Raw genomic sequence first — 17,504 nt, forward strand, 5'->3', positions numbered from 1 at the left:
TAGATAGATAGATAGATAGATAGATAGATAGATAGATAGATGGATACTGTAGATAGATAGATGGATACTGTAGATAGATAGATAGATGATAGATAGATAGATAGATAGATAGATAGATAGATAGATAGATAGATAGATAGATAGATAGATACTGTAGATAGATAGATAGATAGATAGATACTGTAGATAGATAGATAGATAGATAGATACTGTAGATAGATAGATAGATAGATAGATAGATAGATACTGTAGATAGATAGATAGATAGATACTGTAGATAGATAGATAGATACTGTAGATAGATACTGTAGATAGATACTGTAGATAGATACTGTAGATAGATACTGTAGATAGATAGATAGATAGATAGATAGATAGATAGATAGATAGATAGATAGAATGAGAGAGAGAGAAAGAGAGAGAGAGAAATAGAAGTATATATAAAGCTCAGAGTAAGTGAATAAAGTCAGACTTTAAAGACAGCCTTTTCACAAAAACAAAACAAAAAGTAAAAAATTAAAATGATCAACATCACATTGGATCTCACAGTCCAGTTTAGTTTCTAAATCTCTTCTTCTGAACGGAGTAGACTCAGTATGGTGGTTGACAAAAGTGCATGCTGGATTTCTGATAAAAGTCTTGACCTGCTAAAGGACTGCAACGCCTGTGGTGTTAAAAATCTCAACTGTAACGTTATAACTCTCAGTTGGTGCAACACTGAACCTCATCTGAAATGGAATGTGTTTATGATACTTGATGCTAATCTGCTAGGACTAACAAGGATTATCGACTGGAAATGATGAGACTACATAGTCCATTGACTCCAAAACATTCCCGCCTTAAAGAATAACTTGTTTCAGTCCAAAAGCACAAAAAAGTACAAAACAGACTCAATAAAAAACACGAGCACAAAATGTTGAATCTTACGCTGTGCTGCATCGTTCTCCAAACAATCCTCTGGTTTGCAGCGTAAAGAGGCAGGGAAACAGAAAATCCTCATTAATTTAATTGAGCATAAATGGAAGAAATAATTGATGGACACAAACTAAATAAAAGGCGACAGCGGTACAGAAGACATCAAATATACTTTGAGATTGAGAAGAAATTAAAATGCTCAAAAACATTATTAGTAACCCAAACGCCTGTAAATTGAAAAAGGCAGCTTTAAATATGTTGGATGAGGAGGCTGCAGTTACACTACCATCATTTCTCTAGTCTTTAGCACACATGATTACATTTATTATATAGAAAACTGGAAAAAAAAAAGAAACAGTGCATTATAATGATGCACATTGAAACGTTCAGTTTCTAATTTGAACTGGATTGTGTGTCTATTGATAACCTTTGCCCTGATCCGAGATTTCATCCAACAAACAACCCGATGACTGAAAGTGATGGTGAGCTTTAGAGCAACAATACGTGTGGTCAGCCTTACAAAACTATTCATCTCCCTTTATCCTTTTTTCCTCTTTTCTGTTTGCCAAGTACGCAGAGATGAGGAGGGTGCTGATCACAGTGCATCCCACCTTCCTCTGCCCTTTTGGGGGTAAAGCTGTTGATTTGTTAACAAACACAAATCGATAGAGGGGCCTGAGCGGGAGGACAAGTACAAAGAATTAATTTCCGGCTCCGGGGGCATACGGTGGCAAATCATCCGCTTTAATCAACAGTGTCAAGACGGGAAGACAAATGATGCTTACACCGAGTTGGTGCGTCTCTTCTGAAAGCAGTAGCGTCAGCTTTGTGTCCTTACCAGTCTGTCTAAGCTCGTGCCAGCTGCAGTGGTGGGTGGCTCCTCTGGGCTGTAGGGCCTGAAGCGGGCGTTGAACACATCCGATACACCACGAGTGGACCTCGTGATTCCTGCAGGTTTGGGCTGGCCACAGCCTTGAAAAACCTGCAATTAAAAAAAAACATGGGCACACAGCTGTCAGTGGTTTGAGAAGCTTTGGTTGCAGAAATACGAGAAAACATGTTTAAAAAAAAAAAGATCCTGTGAATCATTCTCCCCACACCACCAGTGTGCTCTAAGTCAACACACGGTAACCACATTTATAAGTCAGTTAGTTAGGAGCTGTGACCGATGCTATTTAAGGTGGTGGACTTCAGTTTTTACAGGCTTTTGGGGAAAACACCACACATAGTTAAAGCCTAAACAAAACTGCATGTGTTGCATGAGAAAACCAAGAAAACATTCAGCTTGGACGGGGAAATGGCATCCAAATCAGTGCAGGGAGAAAAGTATTCCTCGTGACCACTTGTTTTTTTCTTTATAACTACAATCTTGTGGTCAAACAAAAATGCACTTAAACACAGGAAACACATTAAATACTGTTAGTCGAGCTATGATTAAGCGACCAAACTGGAACATGTAATTCAGAAACATGACCTAAACTTAAACCAAACTAGAAAGTGTTGCATCACACACACCTTAGACACAGGCAAAGACTAACTAGCAAGCTCCTTGTTGAGTTTGTAAAAAGATTGTCTGCTGTGCAACGTTTTGTTCCTTCACTTACCCTGTAGGAGACCTGGGCACTGTTATCTTGCATATTCATGATGGCCTCCGATATCTTGACATCAATAGGGTCCATGACAGACTCAATGTTGAAAGGCCCTTCGAGCCTCTGTGCTACAAGCAGCATGGCATCTGTTACAGTGGACAAATAACAAAAGTATTGGTGTTACAGGGAGGAGACAAAAGGAGAGGGTCTGGAGGATCAGTGTTAGAAGAACTATAGTATCTGTTTAAATGCTTGATTTGGTTGCTTGTGTGAAAAGGAGCAAAAAGCAAAGATTAATCAAAAACATAAAAAAAAAACTATCTCCATGAACACAAAGAGCAGCTTTTTGAATTAAATTGGACAAAATGTAGGAGCAAAAATTCCACCCAATTTCTTTAAAGATGACAATGACTTTGTAAATTAATATATAGCTGCAGCTGGTAACATCATCCCGCTAAAAACACAAGTTTTCAGAAAAAACAAAACGTCTTTAATTAAATAGTGTGGTCACAAATTCTAAAAAGTTGACACGTTTTATTGCGTAGCCACCCATAAAATCTGCAAATAGAAGAAAAGGATGAAGAATAGAATTCTGTTAAAACAAGAAAAGGATCAAAACTGGAGATACAATGTTTTTTTTTTTTTTTTTGTTGCCTAATATCAATATTAAGTTTAAGGTTCACTGAAACATTTTTTACCACAGCCTGCCTCCTTTAACTGGGTACGTCAAACAAGTTTTTCTTGGTATAACCAGATTTATTTGAGGCCATTCTACTGTATATGAGTGTGACCAGCCTAGTTAAGCTGTAAAGTAAGAAGCGTGAGATTGACTTTAAAAGTTGTCATTCCTAAAACATGATGTAGAACCAACACATTTATAAAGCAACATATGATAAAGTAAAAAAAAAAAAAAAGCAGAACAACTTTAGGGGGTGGGGGTAGGGGGTACTTTTGTTGTTTAACATTTTGATAGCAATCAACAATACAGCCCATTATGTACTTGGATATTGACCTGGTACTTTTCCAGTACAAAGCTAGCTGCGATATTTTTTTTTTTTCATTTATCCTTTATTTATCCAGGTTAGTCTCATTGAGCCACGAGAACTCATTTTCAAGAGAGACCTGTTTAGGGAGCACATGGTGGGGGTTAAGGGCCTTGCTCATGGGCCCAGAGTGGGGCGAATGAGGGTGGGGGCAGGTGTGGGTGTTTCACCTACCCCACCCACAATTTTGATGTTGTCGGGGCCGGGGCGTGAACCGGCGATCTTCGGATCACAAGCCCACCTCTCTAACCTCTGCGCCACCACTCCCCCAATATATTTTGTTATTCAACTAGAAAAGGTGTTTTTTGGTTCAGTTTTAAAGTCTGTCAAGAGGAACATGTCATTTAACTCATTTAAACTTGAATCCATCCAACCAGCTGGGATTGAGTGGTTAAAGCAGTCGTCCTCCAATGCAAGAGTTGGGGGTTTGAATCCACCAGCAGTCACATGCCGAAGTGTCCCTGGGCAAGACACTGAACCCCGCATTGCCTCCGATGTGTGTCCCATCGGTGTATGAATGTGATAAAGCTCTGATTAGTCTCTTTAGAATGATTTGTTCAATAAGTTTTGTAGAGATCTAGTAGAGTGCTGTATGAATGGGTACATGAGGACACAGATTGTAGTGTAAAGCGCTTTGAGTGTCTCAATAAGATATAAAGGCGCTATATAAGTGCAGTCCATTTATCTTTAACCTGCATCTTCCTTTTCAGATACGGGAGTCACTGGTGCCCATGTCCAACTATCAATGAGTGAGAGGTGGGGTACACCGTGGACAGGTCTCCAGTCCATCACAGGGACACATGGAGACAAACGAGACAAACAACCATTCACTCTCTCACTCACACCTAGGGACAATTTAGAGTTACCAATCAGACTAGCATGCTTGTTTTTGGTCTTTGGGAGGAAACCAGAGTACCCGGAGAAAACCCACGCATGCACGGAGAGAACATGCAAACTCCACCCAGAAAGGCCCCCAGCCGGGATTTGAACTTGGCCAACCTGCTCGAAGAGAGGCAGCAGCTCTACCAACTGCACCACCGTGCTGCCCAACTTGAATTCATTTCACTCAAATTATATATATATATATATATATGTATTTCTGCGTATTTGCTAGTGTTTTACATAATTATTTGTTATGTTTATGGAAAATTCGGCTATTTTGTAAAACTGCACCATAAGCTAAAGTGCAGAAATTATGACCCTTCACCTTTTTTCTGTTTGGCTTCCTGAGCGTCTCATGGTCTAGTGTTGGGCTCTGACCAGTTGTGGTACAAACAAAACTTATTTTGAATTTTTTAAAACCTTCAATGATATGCTTAATCAATTTGAAATATGTATTCCAACAACTAAGATACAAAACCACCAACTATTCTTAAGTGTTTTAAGTAATTAGGTCAAAAACACTTATTTGGCTCCATGTTCTTTTAAAATGTGAACTCAAACACAGATAGAAAATTAAGATAAAAACACAGTGTTGTAAACTACACTCAGATCTTTAGACAGCATTTTCATTTTTGATTACATTATTCCCATAACTGACATGAATGATTTCTGCTGTGAACTCTGTTTTTTGCACAACAACTCAATTAAGTCAACAAAACAACAAAATGTGCTAATGAGCTATCGATTTAAAACAAGAATAAAACTAATACAAACTGAAAGTCAAGCTCATTTGCAGCCAGAAGGTCAGAGATTTATTAATCTGTGGACAGAAGCCAGAAAGCCTTGTTGAACACGAGTCACTTGTCATTATTGTTTCGATTTGTTTCCATCCTTTCAATTATCAGCTCCGACAGCTTTACAGAAAGATGTTTCATCAGAGTATTTAACAAGTGTGAGCAGTGCAGAACTCACAGTACCAAGGTGACTTGTTTCATACTGCTCTGAAACAGGTGCTAAAGTGCTCTTAGCCCCAGGGTTTTTATATTAACTCCTTCAGACCTGAGCTGCACTCTCCCCTTGAAACTGCAGTGAGCGAATGTTCAATCAGATCTTTACAGTAATAGTTAAGATCCTTTCAAGTGGGGCTGTGTGGAAAGGTTATGAACAATTAGTGTTTTACCTGCACCAGATAGCTCATTAAACGACGTCAGATTGGAGAAAACTAGTTTAATTGTTCATACTGTTCTAACAGAACCCGACTTCAAAGGATCTGACCTTTTAATTAAGATCATTGAAGTGAAACAGTCACTGTTTTGACAAGTTTGGATGGCAAATAATAAGAAACATCAAATCCCTAATTCTCTGCTAAGCACGTTTCAGATCCAGAGACAGGCAGGACAGGTTTCTGCTCCCACAGATCTCCCAGGACTAGATCTCACCAGCCGGCTGTCATATTGACTACAATTACCTTGTGTCTAAACAAGGTCATCCTGTTTTTTGCACCCTGTTAAAACAATGACTTCTAACATGACGGCACCAACTTAAACAGCCATTTATTTATTTATTCACCGGAGAAATGCAGAAAGTAGCCAGTTGCAAAATAAATAAATAAATACATAAATAAGGTGGCAGCCTAAACCACTCCACCCACACATGTGAAAATAACAGATGACGCCAAAATATAATTTGATAAGATAAACACAAAGAAAGAAAAAAAAAAAAAAGAGCAATACTGTACGAGAAACATACAATCAAGCAAGCAAACAAAACAACAACAAATCTAACAATTTAGTTCCTCAATAGAAGACCTGTCCAGCTTTTCAGCCTTCTGGGATCACTAACAGGAGATGAAAAAGGCAGAAAAACATCGGCTCAGTCCTGGCTCCATTTCCTTTCCAATTATGTCGAAGTCTCAGCCTTTGAAGAGCTCTTCTGTTTGTTTACACTGTGAATTGCAAAGAGCCTGTGATGCTTGCTGAGATCTTAACATAAAGATTGCTTCGGCTCCAAATGTTTTTTTTGTTTGATTTTTTTCTAGAAAAGCTCCTGAATCGTACACCACTGTGCTGAATTATTATCTATAAGTAAAGGAAGCGTTTGTGTTGACAGTAATTAACCAAACCAATTCAATTTATTACACCCCTGTTGCAAACAAAGTATTTAAATAAGCACATTTATCATATTCCATTAAAATATAGTTGTTGAACAGCATTCCCAGCACATACTGTGAGCAACACTTATTGTACCAGAGATTTTAAAACTAGTGTTAACTTTCTGAATTCACTCCGGCAGTCTTTAAGAGAAATATCACAAACTGCAACACAGATGTTATTTAAACATTTCTGAAAGTAATCATTTATTGGACATGTACAACTGATTATCTTTGGTGTAAACTCATTGATGAGAAAAATATGAACAGAGTGTCTCCGCCTCGTACATTTATGCAAAATTAGAGCTTAAATATCCTATTTTCTGTGTGTTGCCATGTTGCATTTTTGGAATCAGAGTTTGCGCAGTTGAGATGTGGGGCCGTACATCACACCACACCTTCACCTCCACACTCAACCAGAGTATTTTTAGGTATCAAACAATGAAATACTGCTAAAATTAACTGAAGAATGAATATTTCTACATATAAATGCACAGTATGAACTACACAAATCCACAGACTTCAACACTTGAGAAAAAATATATTTTAGGGGATTTAAAAAAAAAAACAATTAATTTACATGGACTTAAATTTGAACTCTACTGAAGTCTCTATAGAGTTGGTGTTCATCCAATTTTGGCAGAATAAGAATAAACAAATTGTCATTGTACTGGGATACAGTGAGATTATATTCGTACAGTTGTCCGAAAGATGGGCGGAGTGCACGTAGCTGCTGCTAAAAAGCGCAGCTCCTTATTTTTTATTTGAATACTTTTCGATAGAAAAAGGGTAAGAACCATAAGGAAAGATAGTGGTATTACAAAAAAAAGATCTATTCACATCTGATCCCATCAGGACACGATTTGAGACACCAAAAAACTCTACCAGCAAGCACATTTATAGACACATTACATTGCATCTGACATCAAGACGCTGAGATTTGTCTATAGCACTTTTAGATAGGCCACAGTTCTAATGATGTTATTTCAGCTGGCAGTTCTGATAAGCCTGCACATAGACACAGCTTTGTCCCTAGTTACCCATGTCCCAGTGGAAATTCGGCTCGTATCCGAGGCCAAACGGGGGAGTCAGATTCAGATAAGCCACAATTGTTGATATTTCTTCAGGCAGACTGTTTTTGTCTTGTCAGCCTTGAGTCCTGCTGGAACTTTCTGGTCCAAAATGGCCAAATTTATGGGTATTCCACTCCACTGATCTGTGTTATGAGCCCCTTTCTAAAGTCGATCCCAACATGCTGACGAGTCCTAGGAGCCGCAGGTGGCCTGCGATTCTCACAAATCGCCTCCATCTTATGGTTTAGCTCGTAGATCAGCTGATTTTAAGTACTCGTAGCATGAACCAAACCTTCGCACTGACTCGGAAGCTTTGTCATGGTCGAAACTGCTGCTGCTGTCTTCTTTAAAAGTTGATAAAAACAGAGCCCTGCCGATGCCAAAGAGCAGAACCCCTGCTATCATAAATCCAAATATATAAACGTCTTCAGCGTCCTCCGGAGTCAAAATGGAGAGACACATCAGCTGCCAAACTCCTCAAGGATCTCTGATGTATCCCACAGCGTAAATGTCAGCCGGACAAAAGGGTTCTCCAGGATCCTGTCATTGTGTTGAAAAGATTTTAGCGATTACGTTGAAAGTCCAGCTGACCAGATCCATAATAGTATTTTTCAGTCAGGAGATGTGTACCAGGAGCTTCAAACACACAGAGAGCAAAGCAGGAGGAAGAAGAACAGGGGGACGAAGAGCAGGAGCATCCACCTTGAGTGAGAGCCAGAGTAAAAAATGTGTCTGTGTCTACATATGTGTTGATGACTCAACTCAATTCAAGATGGATGCCTCAGATGATCAATTTTAGCAAATGCAAAAATTGAAATATTTCCATCTATTTTACACTTTTTAAGATAAAGTTTGGTGTGATAGTAACTGACAGTCATCAACAGACTGCTCAAGATTTGTTTTGTTTAAAACTTTGTCATTTTTTAAAATATTTTTATGTATAAAAATATAAAGAATAAAATAAAACATAAAAAATATAATTATTCATATTTTTCTTTATATTATTTGAGTATAACAAAATCCATCAAAACTTGAGCAGCTATATAATATATGTTTGCACACTTTAGTTTTTAAAACTAAGCTATAAAGTTAAAGCTAACGTGTAAATAGTGAATAAAATTAGGTCAACAAAAGCCAACTGGGACCAAATCATATTTCATAAGAAAAGAAAGGAAAATTGCCTCAAGCTTCAAAAGTTCTGGCAATCTCTCCCCACAGAAGTGACTTATCTGTAACTTATCAGATGGGCTCAACAAAGAGATAGCTCTAGCTTTGTCTTTATACATAGCTGTGGGGACACAGATAGAGGCATCACAAAGAAAAGATGATATAGTAAAAAGAGGAATGCAAGAGAATGAAAAAAAAAAAATCCATGCTAGCTTGTCACTGAGGAAGAATGGCTTCTGCACTGCATGAGAAGACACTACCTGCATGGAGAATTAATGACTTGCTTATGAGGAGTACATGAAGTCCAGTTTGTGGTAGCATGGATGCCACGCTGAGCCAAATTTTTTCTTGCATCACATTTTGGTGTTCAAAGATAAGCTACAGGCTAGCCAAAGAAAATTTTTTATCATCATGACACAGCCATGCAATTAGACACATCTTGTTCTCTTAAAAATAGGACATGGTGGGCATAAGCTATAAAAGTCACCATGACATAAAACCACAACATGGTAAAACTTTTGACTCATTCTAAAGCTGAAGGTTTCAGTTTGTGATGGTAGGCCTGCCACTGGAAAAAAGTAGACAAGGTAATATTACTCTGCCTCTTTATCGAGATTGATGTCCACTTAAATTCAGCCTATGTCAGCCAGCGGTAACCTCCTGCAGACAAGGACAAATTATAAAAGTGAATGGGCCCGTCTATGGCTTTTTGCTCAGAAGAGTTTTACAGGAAGAAAAATGGCCTCCAGTAAAATTTTGATTTTGCAAAGCGGAGCTCATCTGTACTTCAGTCACCTAACTAATATAGTACTATGAAACAGTATAAAAATAGAAAGGAGGAGAAAGGCACACGGTCCCTCCATGACAATCTGTCCTTTTGAAACTTTTTAGGTCCTTGAACAAATGCATATTTCATACTCATACAAGGACATGTCAAACATGTAAAACAAACTAAATGAACAATTTTAAAACTTAATAGCTAATAAACAGTCAGAGTTTCAGCTTATACGTTTTTGTTCTCTATGACCCGCTTCAGTTTCAGGGCGAGCTTGAGAGGGAGGTACTGTCTTTATTGGCAGCCCTCAACACACCAGCAGCTTGTTAACCTGAGAACTCCTGGGCATACTTAAGTCTTGGCTGAATCACAACTCTCTGTTGGAATGTTAACCATCACACAGAGAACTAAAACGACAAAACAATCTGAGAAAATTTTAGACTACAATGTCCCTCAACTAACATTTGTAACTTACCAGTGTACCTTCAAAGAATTGTCGGTGTGCTCCTGGGAACTGTTCTTGCATTCACTTACTGAAGACCCTCCTGCAATTCCTCTGCAAAATAAATCAGATAAGGCAGCTCAGTCGCTCAGCCTCTTACCTGTTCTCCTCCTCATCTCACCTGCAAGGCTGCTACTGTTTGAACATGAGAACACACTGATGTCACTCTCTCCCTTAAAAGCTGGCATCCTGCATCCTGTCATGATCTGTACATAAGGAAACATCCATCCATCCATCCATCCATTATCTTTACCCACTTATTCCATTTTGGGTCACGGGGGTCGCTGGTGCCCATGTCTGGCAATCACTGTGCGAGGGGCGGGGTACACCCTGGACAGGTCGCAAGTCCATCACAGGGCCACATAGAGACAAACGAGACAAACAACCATTCACTCTCCCACTCACACCGAGGGACAATTTAGAGTTACCAATCAGCTTAACATGCATGTTTTTGGTCTGTGGGAGGAAACCGGAGTACCCGGAGAAAACCCACGCATGCACGGAGAGAACATGCAAACTCCACCCAGAAGGCCCCTGGACCGGGGTTTGAACCAAGGACCTGCTCGCTGAGAGGCAGTAGCTCTACCAGTTGCGCCACCGTGCTGCCATAAGGAAACAACATAAAAAAAATATATCCTAGTTCTCGTCCGATCATTCTTTACTACCTACCTGAAAACTGAAACTAATGCCTGCTCCACCTTACCCCACAGATTTTGGTTATGTCCCTTCAGTTATACCAGTAATTCCATTCTTTTTTTAATTTATATTTTTTTGCTTGATTAAACTTTACTATTACCAACCATCCACAATCCAAAAATATTAAATCCAATGCCCTTTCTCAACCGTTTTCCCAAATGGATGAGTTCACGACTTTAGAGAGCATCCTTCCTCCATCTTGCATTGTTTGAGAACTGATCTATCGTGAAGGGTGGTCAAACTGCAGAACCTGACCCTGGAATAGAACCTCCTGAAAGTCTTCCTGCCTTTGGTAGTTGGGTTCTAAGTCTTAGAATGAGCCCAATCTACTTAACTAATGTCACCCTACATTGGATTTCCTCTACAGAACCTTTCAGTGGTCCACAATGAGCCAGTGGTTCCAGAAGTATGTCAGCCTACTTAGTTTGTGTACAAGAGAAAAGTGACAACCATTCTCCATTAGGCATCTACAATCCTAGCAACCCAATGTTCTTGTCCATACATCTTTGGTAGATATTGTCACTGGACTGCCTCCCTCTACTGATAACACAATTAATTGTGGTAGACAGGTTCACCAAAATGGTGCACTTCATTATTTTGTCCAACCTCTCCACTGTTTTAGAAATCCCTCTGAAATTGGTCCAACACATCTTTAGAATCCATTGCATTTTCCTAAATAACTGTTCCAATCATGGCCTACAATTATAGCTCAAGTCTGGAAGGCAGACTTTTTTTCAAAGCCTCAATCTGTCCTCTGGTTTCCACCCTCAGTCAAATGGCCAAACTGAATGTCTCAACCAAGAACTTGAGACTGCACTCACAGTTATCATCAACAATATTTTTTTTTTTGTTCTGGAGTACTTACCTTACCTGGATCAAATATACTCACAACACCCTGACCTCCTTTAAACTGGACTCTCTCCCTTTGAGGCATGCCTGGGTTACTTACCTTCATCATATCCAGTTCAGGAAACTGAAGTTGCTGTCCCATCAGAGCAGCATCACATTTGCTGCTGGTACCAGGTATGATACTAAACCAAAGTGACCCTGTTTAGGACAACAACAAAAAAAGGCTTTGGTGGCTACATACAAAATCAGGCACCAAAGTGTGCTGCTGGTCCAAAGGTCTGGCTTGCATCTCAAGACATACAACATCATTCCTTAGACCATTTGAAATGAAATGCTATAATCAAACCCTCAGCTGTTTGTCTAAAATTCTCTTGCTCTATAAAAATCCACTCTACATTCCATGTCTCACAAACCAGTACCTTAAACTTCTGCCCTCCAGCCACACCCCCTCAACCCACCCACTCACGTACTTTGTGGTCCTTTTTATAGGATCCTAACCATATTTCCACTTTTTACAGAGGTCATCCAAACAAATGACCTAAGCTACTTGGTGGCAACAATTTGGGAAATGTGGCGGGGCAGGGAGGTAACAGTAATCTTTTTGTATTTCTATTTACCACTATTGAGTTTCAAGGTGACATTAGTACCAAGGTCAAGAAAAAAGGAAATAAACATAACAAACAATCCTGATTCTCCCCCAATTATTGATTACTTACTACTCACCTGGAGACCAAAATCAACTCCTGTGCCAGGTTCTCTTGCAGACTCTTTACTTCCCTCCAGTTCCGGTATTCTTTTTTTCTAAATAAAATTGTTTTTTCAGTATCTGCTGTGATTGTTTCCACCTCAGTTAAGTGCCTTGCATACTCCATCTGAAGCTGCAAAATCAGCTCTACCAGATATAGTTGCGTGACAAAAATCGTGTCATTTTGTTCACAGAGCTGCTTTGCCCCCTTCTTCTCAACACAAGGCTCGGGCTAATTTTCTCAGACATATGCGTCAAGTATTGTGTGGTTGGTCAGGAATTTATGGGCATTATTGTCAATGTGGAAATGCACTCGGACATTCAGCTGTATGACTCTTTAAAAAATACTAAATTAGTCAAATGGCCATAAACTCCTGGATAGAGAATGTGCAGACAGTGTGCATGGAGGAGTCTGTCTGCTGAAAAGTGTGGTGCTTTTTTCATGATAGATTTGTAGCTCAATGGCAGATGCAAGGACGGAGTGTAGACCCTGGTGGGATGGAACCTGCACAGCGATGTATACTGCAATGGGATGGGTTTCACAGGAGCTCAGTGTCATGTCTCTTGGACTTTGAAATGTTTGTGTGAAAACAAACGTCCCGTGACCACGAGTCAACTGTTCGGTTTTGGATGGAGTATGCTGAGCCCTTTAAACTGATCCCTGGTTTGCAAATCTTATAAACTAGGACGTAAAAAGAAAAGGGAAACAAGTTTATTTCATCTAAGAATGTTTTTCATTAAAAAATGAAAAAAAAAAAAAGAGAAAAAGAAAAAACAATAGCTAAGCTGGCAGCTGATGAACAATACTTCTAATTAATCATCACTGACCTTTGATAACTTCGACACATCTTATCCAGATCTGTGTCTTGCTTTGGAAAGCAATTATACTCGTCTGCTTTTTGCAATCGTCACTGTTAACACTTGCATTGCGAATATTTATGACAATATTGGTATAACTGGTATCCTTTACTGAAATGTAAAAAATAAAAAAATAAAAAAAAATAATAATAAACCCATTAGAAAATCATTGTTTAAACAAATTATTAAGGCTTGTTTACAAAATTCTTGCACAATTTAAACCTAAATACACACTCCTCTTTTAGCTACATTTGGTCATTAACAAATACACCAATCAAGCCAGTCATAATGTGAGCTCACATTTAAGCCTTGGTGATTCAGAGGCATAACAGTGGTAGGTTGTTTCTTTTATAAATCACACAGAGAAGTCAAAAAGGCTGCTCAAGTCCAGCAGATTGCTATGAATTTTGCTGCAGATATCCAGGTCAGTGAAAATAAGCCATATGATTTTAAATTAAAGCACTTATTTCCTTCAGTGCAAACAGTATCACTTCAAAAGTCCATCATAGTCACCGACTGTTAGTTCAAATTTATAGCAGAACGCCAGAGCAAAACAAACTCAGCTGTAAAATAAAAATATTTCATGACTTGAGCCTTTTAAACAGCTCTTTGTGTAAGAAAAAAGAATCATGCAGACCTTGGTTTATCTTTCTTTTTGCGGGAGATATTTTATACCAAGAATGCAGTTTATTCAGTGCAGGAAGGTGTGAAAAGCCCCCTCACTCTCAAGTGCACGACAGGGACTCACGAACAATACGATGCAAACTATTAGCAGGACCAGCTGCCACAATGCACAGCAGAGAATCTCAATGTGGAAAAAAAAAGAGCCAGAAATACACTCTGGGTGAGGTTCAGATTATACTTATGCATTTTCACATGACAAAGAGTTGCTGTTTGTATTCTCTATTTTATTTTATACTAAATCTTGTGTGCTCAAGCTCATGTTTATCTGAGCACCTTTGAAACTTATTCTTCTTTTGAAAATGATGAAAATTGTCAACGTTTCTTTAATTTTAGTCACATGAGCTAATAAATGTAGGCACGACTTCTGAACTATACGTTTAAAAATTAAAGGCTTATTGTTTAGAAACGAAGCCAGAGGATATCATCAGAACTCTTTTGACTGCTCAATTTTGCACAAAGACCAGAGTACTCTAAACCTGGAGCAGGATTTGTGATGTGAAGCTTTCCACTCAAGCAGCATCAGCAGTGAACTGAGCAGCTAATCAAACTAAGCAGTGCAGTGCAATAATCAGCTGTTCAGCATCAGATCGTTCTACTAATTAGGGTTTAAGATGTCTTGGAGGTTTAATCACTGAACGCTCACTTGAGCGTTCCACTATTTTTGCCTTTTAAAAAATGTAAAAATGCTGTTGGATCACATTCACAAAGCTCAAACGTGATTTGGAAAAAGTGGACAAGAACAGCTCTGAGGAAGAACAATAAAAGGCCTTGTTGCTAATGCAATAATGAACACATACTTATTATTATTATTTTTTTATGTTTGTGAAGATGTAAAGCTTTGCTCTGATGTTGGCTGGTGATGGATCGACTAACAGATGAGGTAAGGAAGGAATCCCCATGGACTAATATGTTTGCAGATGATGTGATCAGTGGTGAGAAAAGGGAGCAGATGGAAGAGAACTTAGAGAGGTGGAGGTATGCACTTAAAATAAGATAAATGAAGGTCAGCTGTAGTAAGACAGAGTACATGTGTGTGAATGAGAGGGAGGCTGGTGGAACAGTGAGGCTACAAGGAGCATAGGTCACAAAGGTGCAGGACTTCAAGTACTTGGGGTCCACGGTCCAGGAAAATGGGGAATGTTGTAAAGAGGTGAAAAAGAGTCCAGACTGGCTGGAGTGGATAGAGAAAAGTTTCAGGAGTGATTTGCAACAAAAAGAGTGTCAGCAAAGGTCAAAGTTTACAAGACAGTGGTGAGAGGTGGGGGTCAGGGGGGACAGGGGGGAGTGGTGGCGCAGAGGTTAGAGAGGTGGGCCTGTGATCCGAAGATCGCCGGTTCACGCCCCGGCCCCGACAACATCAAAATTGTGGGTGGGGTAGGTGAAATACTCACACTTGCCCCCACTCTCATTCGCCCCACTCTGGGCCCATGAGCAAAGCCCTTAACCCCCACCATGTGCTCCCTAAACAGGTCTCTCTTGAAAATGAGTTCCCGTGGCTCAATGAGACTACCTGTATAAATAAAGGCTAAATAAATGAAAAAAATAAAAAAAATAAAAATGAGACCAGCTATGTTGTAAGGTCTGGAGACAAAGACGTGGCCAAAAAAGACAGGAGAAAGAACTGGAAGTAGCAGAAATGAAGATGTTGAGGTTCTCCTTAGGAGAGACAAGGATGGATAAGATTAGGAATGAGATCATCAGAGGTACAGTACAGGTTGACCAACTGGGAGATCAAGTTAGAGAGGCCAGACTGAGATGGTTTGGACATGGCCAGTGGAGGGACACTGGGTATACTGGTAGAAGGATGTTAGAAATGCAGCTGCCAGGAAAAAAGACAGAGAGGAGATATATGGATGCAGTTAGAGAGGACATGGAGGTAGTTGGAGTGAGGACAGAGGATGCAGAGGACAGAGTGAGGTGGAGGAGGATGACTCGCTGTGGAGACTCCTGAAGAGAGAAAAGCCAAAAGAAGAAGAAGAAGTGAAGATGTAAAGGAATTCTAGACAAACAAGTAACAAATGAAATGAATATTACTGATATGCAGTAGATGTCAATGCTTACAGTACCTTTAAAAAAACCCCAAAACAAATCCGTCGTCAGTAACATTGCTTTTGACAAGATAATGCATTTTCCCAGCACGTTATAAAAAAATAGTCTCTCTCAGATAATGTTCTCTGTTGCTGTTTTTGTTTTTGATGAATATAAAAGAAAACTAGGGAAATGCTTAAAAGTAATTCTAAACTAAATAAACATACTCTATCTCTTTGTGGAAATTATAAAAATCCTTCATTCATTGTAATGTTTAGGCAATCATTTATGTGCATAGCTGCAGTTCTTCAAGACAATATAAGAAATCACGTTAAATTATGACTTAATCTTAAAATAAAAATGTTATTTTTTGTTATTAATTTCCCACGCCTTTGGGTAAAAACCTCTGCTGTATCATTAAGCATTTATTAGATGGTCTCCATGAAACAGGAAGCTAGAAAACAACTGTGATGCACGGCAAATGGCACATCCCACAATGCAATTAGAGCTGTGGTGAATTCTAAATCAGGCTGTTTGATATCTCATAGGCATGCAAATTTGGCTGCAGGTTTTGATATTTAGTTGGCATTTCCGAAGCTGTACTGCTAGCAAAAGGAATGAATATGTATACATCTCACACAGCAGACAATCTGTTTCTCCTTGTCTGAGGTCCAAACAGAAAGAATTGTGCCATGGATAGGCCAGGTAGAAGCACAACATTTTAGCTTGTGTGTCAGTAGCTGAAAGGCCTACCCATCACACATTATAAAGGTTATAGATAGTACAAGACCTATGCAGTAGCTCTTATTTAAAAAAATACTAGTTCAGTATGTCTGTTAGCAAAATATACCATCGATTGCTGGACAGATTTAAATAAAACTCTGGGAAGGAAATCATTGGATGTAAGTCTACGACAGAATCATCTTTGAAGTCATAATAATTCAAAATGCCTGCCACAGTTAATCAACTTTAACAAACACCTGGGCCGGATTTTAGCAGGGGCTTACAGGGACTGCAGCCCGGGGCCCCGGCATTTCAGGGGCCCCGAAGGATGTTTTATGTTTTTGTGAATGGACAGTGTCAGAATTTAATCAATGACTATGATGATTTTGACAGCACCGATGAAAAATGTTCCAATTTGTTCTGGCAAACGTCCATCTTGAATGCTTGCTTGTCATTGGTCCACTTTTGACGCATCTTACACATTGGGGAGGAGCGTCAGGGAATATTATTTTACAATGGTGGACAACAGAAAATATGACAGCGGAGCGCAGAAAAGAAGGAAGAGAAAAGAAAAAGAGCATCGCGACAAAGAGGCGACAAACAAAATGCCTAAACTGACAGGCTGACTGAAAGAACTTTGGGGCTGTAAAATAATTTGAAAACAAACTTGGTGTTTTTTTAAAGTTTATCTGCTAAATTAAAGTAAAAATTTAAATGATTGTAGATACAAAACAAAGATTTTGCATGTCTGCATTATGAGACAGGCTCAAAGTTTCTAACTTTTCAGGGTTGAGTATTGTTTTCTTATTTGGGTTACATGGTTTGA

At 39.1% G+C, this 17,504-nt stretch overlaps 1 protein-coding gene across 1 annotated transcript in view; it reads right to left on the reverse strand.

Annotated features, from left to right (window-relative positions):
• Positions 1–17,504, reverse strand: part of gpc6b (glypican 6b) — a 128,223-nt gene that overhangs the window by 33,143 nt on the left and 77,576 nt on the right. The window contains exons 5-6 of the mRNA XM_037686994.1: positions 2,520–2,650; positions 1,754–1,897 (exon numbers count right to left, since the gene is read on the reverse strand). Coding sequence (XP_037542922.1) covers positions 1,754–1,897; positions 2,520–2,650 — 275 coding nt within the window. The remainder of the gene's footprint in view (positions 1–1,753; positions 1,898–2,519; positions 2,651–17,504) is intronic.

Source organism: Nematolebias whitei, chromosome 13, assembly GCF_014905685.2.
Source record: "Nematolebias whitei isolate Nwh7 chromosome 13, NemWhi1, whole genome shotgun sequence".
Lineage (NCBI taxonomy): Eukaryota > Metazoa > Chordata > Actinopteri > Cyprinodontiformes > Rivulidae > Nematolebias > Nematolebias whitei.